The sequence below is a fragment of the Cynara cardunculus genome (assembly GCF_001531365.2).
Source record: "Cynara cardunculus var. scolymus isolate 2C chromosome LG 8, CcrdV1, whole genome shotgun sequence".
Taxonomy (NCBI): domain Eukaryota; kingdom Viridiplantae; phylum Streptophyta; class Magnoliopsida; order Asterales; family Asteraceae; genus Cynara; species Cynara cardunculus.
This window is the reverse complement of record NC_037535.1, coordinates 2545978-2548513: the sequence shown is the minus strand read 5'-3', so window position 1 is coordinate 2548513 and position 2536 is coordinate 2545978. Positions and strand designations below refer to the sequence as shown.

Here is a 2536-nt window from a genome sequence, read left to right as displayed (position 1 = left end):
TTTTTTTTCAAACTTTTATGATATCTTCAATTTTATATTTTATTCAAAAATAAAAATAAATTAATATAATTGTTTGGTAATTGTTTACAATGAAATTAGGGCGTTGAATGGTTAAGGGAGGCCCAAGATGCAAAATCATTCAAAGGATTTTAGAATCATTAAGAGCCAGATTTTTTTTTACCAAACAAAATTCACCTCTTAACGATTTAAATGTTGCCTCTTAATGAAACTATTAAGAGGTAAACAAATAGAGAAATATCAATTTACACGATCGACAACAATATTTCCTAAGTATTTTAACATAATCATAAATATAAATGGTTGATCGCAAACTATTTTTTTAATAATACTAATAAAAACTATTTTTAGGCCCAAAAATGAATCCAATAACAACCAGCCCACACAATAGGCCCACAAATAGAATGTGGACTGTGGTGGAGTGTGAACTGCACCAAATTTAGGGTGTATTTGGTACATTGGATAAGGACATGATAGATAAGGACAGAGATCTCTGTCTTATGTTTGACATGAATTTTATGTGGAATAGACATGAACAAAGTTGAACAAAGTAGAACAGACTTGTTCTACCCCTATCCTATGGAACATGGTGGAACAAGGTGGAACAGACTTATATTTTAACAATATAACCTCAAAAGAAAACTTAATTCATTTCTAAAACATCAAATAGGTCTTTTTTTATTACATTTTATTCATTCTTTAAATTTTATTTATTGTATTTTATGTTTTCTTAAACTTTCATTTTACTGTCCTTAAAATATTATTTTTATACGGTTTCTATATTTTTATTAATTTATGTAATTTATTATATATTAATAATAAAAACTAAGTAGAAAAGAGATAAAAATAAAAATAGAAAACTATAGAAACTTTTTATTTGGTGTCATTTTAATTGTTTTGACGAAAACTTTAAATGATATATTTTGTTATAAAATATAATTATTCTATTATAATTTAAACAATTACATAAATTAATTAAAATAAACAATTCATCAGGGGTAAATTGGTCATTTTACTTATTATGTTCTGTCCAGTTTGATCTTATCAAACGTTGAACAGATGTTTTGTTTTGTCTTGTCATGTCATGTCATGTCATGTTCTGTCTTGTCTGAACACCAAACACACCCTTAAGGACTATTTGGTTCGATTTTGAGATTAAAAATCATTTATTATTGCTAACTCATGAGTTTCTAATATTGGGATTAAAAACTCAAAATCACATATAGTCATATGCCATTGTGTTAGTTGTAACGATTAACGTCGTTTTTCGTACCGTCAGGTGCTAGCTGTAATTGATATTCGATACCTATATTACAAAAAAAACGTACATATGCATGTTAGAACGTATTAAATATCTAAGAAGTAAATGAACAAATTATAAATTATACCTAAATCGACCCTCGAACCATCGAGTGAACCGTTGAAGGCCACCACTTTACTTCTCTAAAATCTCACGCCCTTTGTCGTATTTTCAACAAATGAAGGTCGAAATGGCTTATGCTCTATTTTAGAGTCGTTCACGTACATAATGACACGTTAGAAATATGGTGTTGGACATTCATTCTTGAACGACCCCCTGGAGTCCGTATTAGCCCGTTAACGTTATTTACTTTCATATCTAATTTCATTATACGTTAAGATTTTTTTTTGAAGGTCGTACCACGCTCACGGACCGAAATACCAAACTTTGCATACAGAAAATCCATTAATTGAACGATAAGTTAAAACCGATATTTCTATTTCATCGATATCATTCTCGTTAATTACGGATTTGGTCCTTATAGTTTGGTGTTTTTAATGAAATTGTCCCTAAACTTCATTTATTATGAAATTGGAGTTGTCATTTGCATATTTGCAACGATTTCGTCCCTCAACCTGACGACCATCCAATTCCTCCTTCTACTTTACGGGCATTTTTGCATTTTTACCTTTTTGTCGTTTCATAAAAAAAATATGGACCAAGCAAAAAGTTAAAACAAAAAAAATGTCGAAAAGACGAAAATGCCCTTAACGATAGGACGGGAAACGGATGGACGCTCGAACCGTGACAAACGACGAGGGGTCGTGTTACATAACGAATATAGTTCAAAGTGAAAAAAAACACGAAATCCATAATCAACCAACTGATTCCGTCTTTTCCTTTTGATTTGAAGATTTCAAAGCGTAGGATTCTAATTATAAGGAGGCGACTTGCTCCACAGACCACACAAACCTGACTTAAACTACGGATCTTGATGTGAAATTTAGAAATGTAAGCATCTATATAAACTGCACTTCGATCATCCATGGAACTCATCAATTCAAACACAAATGGCTTCAATCATCAAGCTATCTGTCTTTCTCCTTCCATTGCTGTTTGCATCTCTGGTTCTTGCCCATACCAATCCATCGAATGATCCCAATTACATAACCGACGACGGCAATGAACCATGCACCCCCGGAGCCTCCCCCCCTGGCGATGGCGCAGGCCCTAATAAAGATTGCCCCAATAAGAACAAAGGCCAAGGAGGTGGAGGAG

General features: G+C 32.3%; 1 protein-coding gene across 1 annotated transcript in view; it reads left to right on the top strand.

Moving 5' to 3' along the window:
* Window positions 1-2328: 2328 nt before the first annotated feature.
* The window catches only part of LOC112516791 (aldehyde oxidase GLOX1-like), a 2741-nt gene continuing 2533 nt past the window's right edge, over window positions 2329-2536 (top strand). The window contains exon 1 of the mRNA XM_025124025.1: window positions 2329-2527. Coding sequence (XP_024979793.1) covers window positions 2329-2527 — 199 coding nt within the window. The remainder of the gene's footprint in view (window positions 2528-2536) is intronic.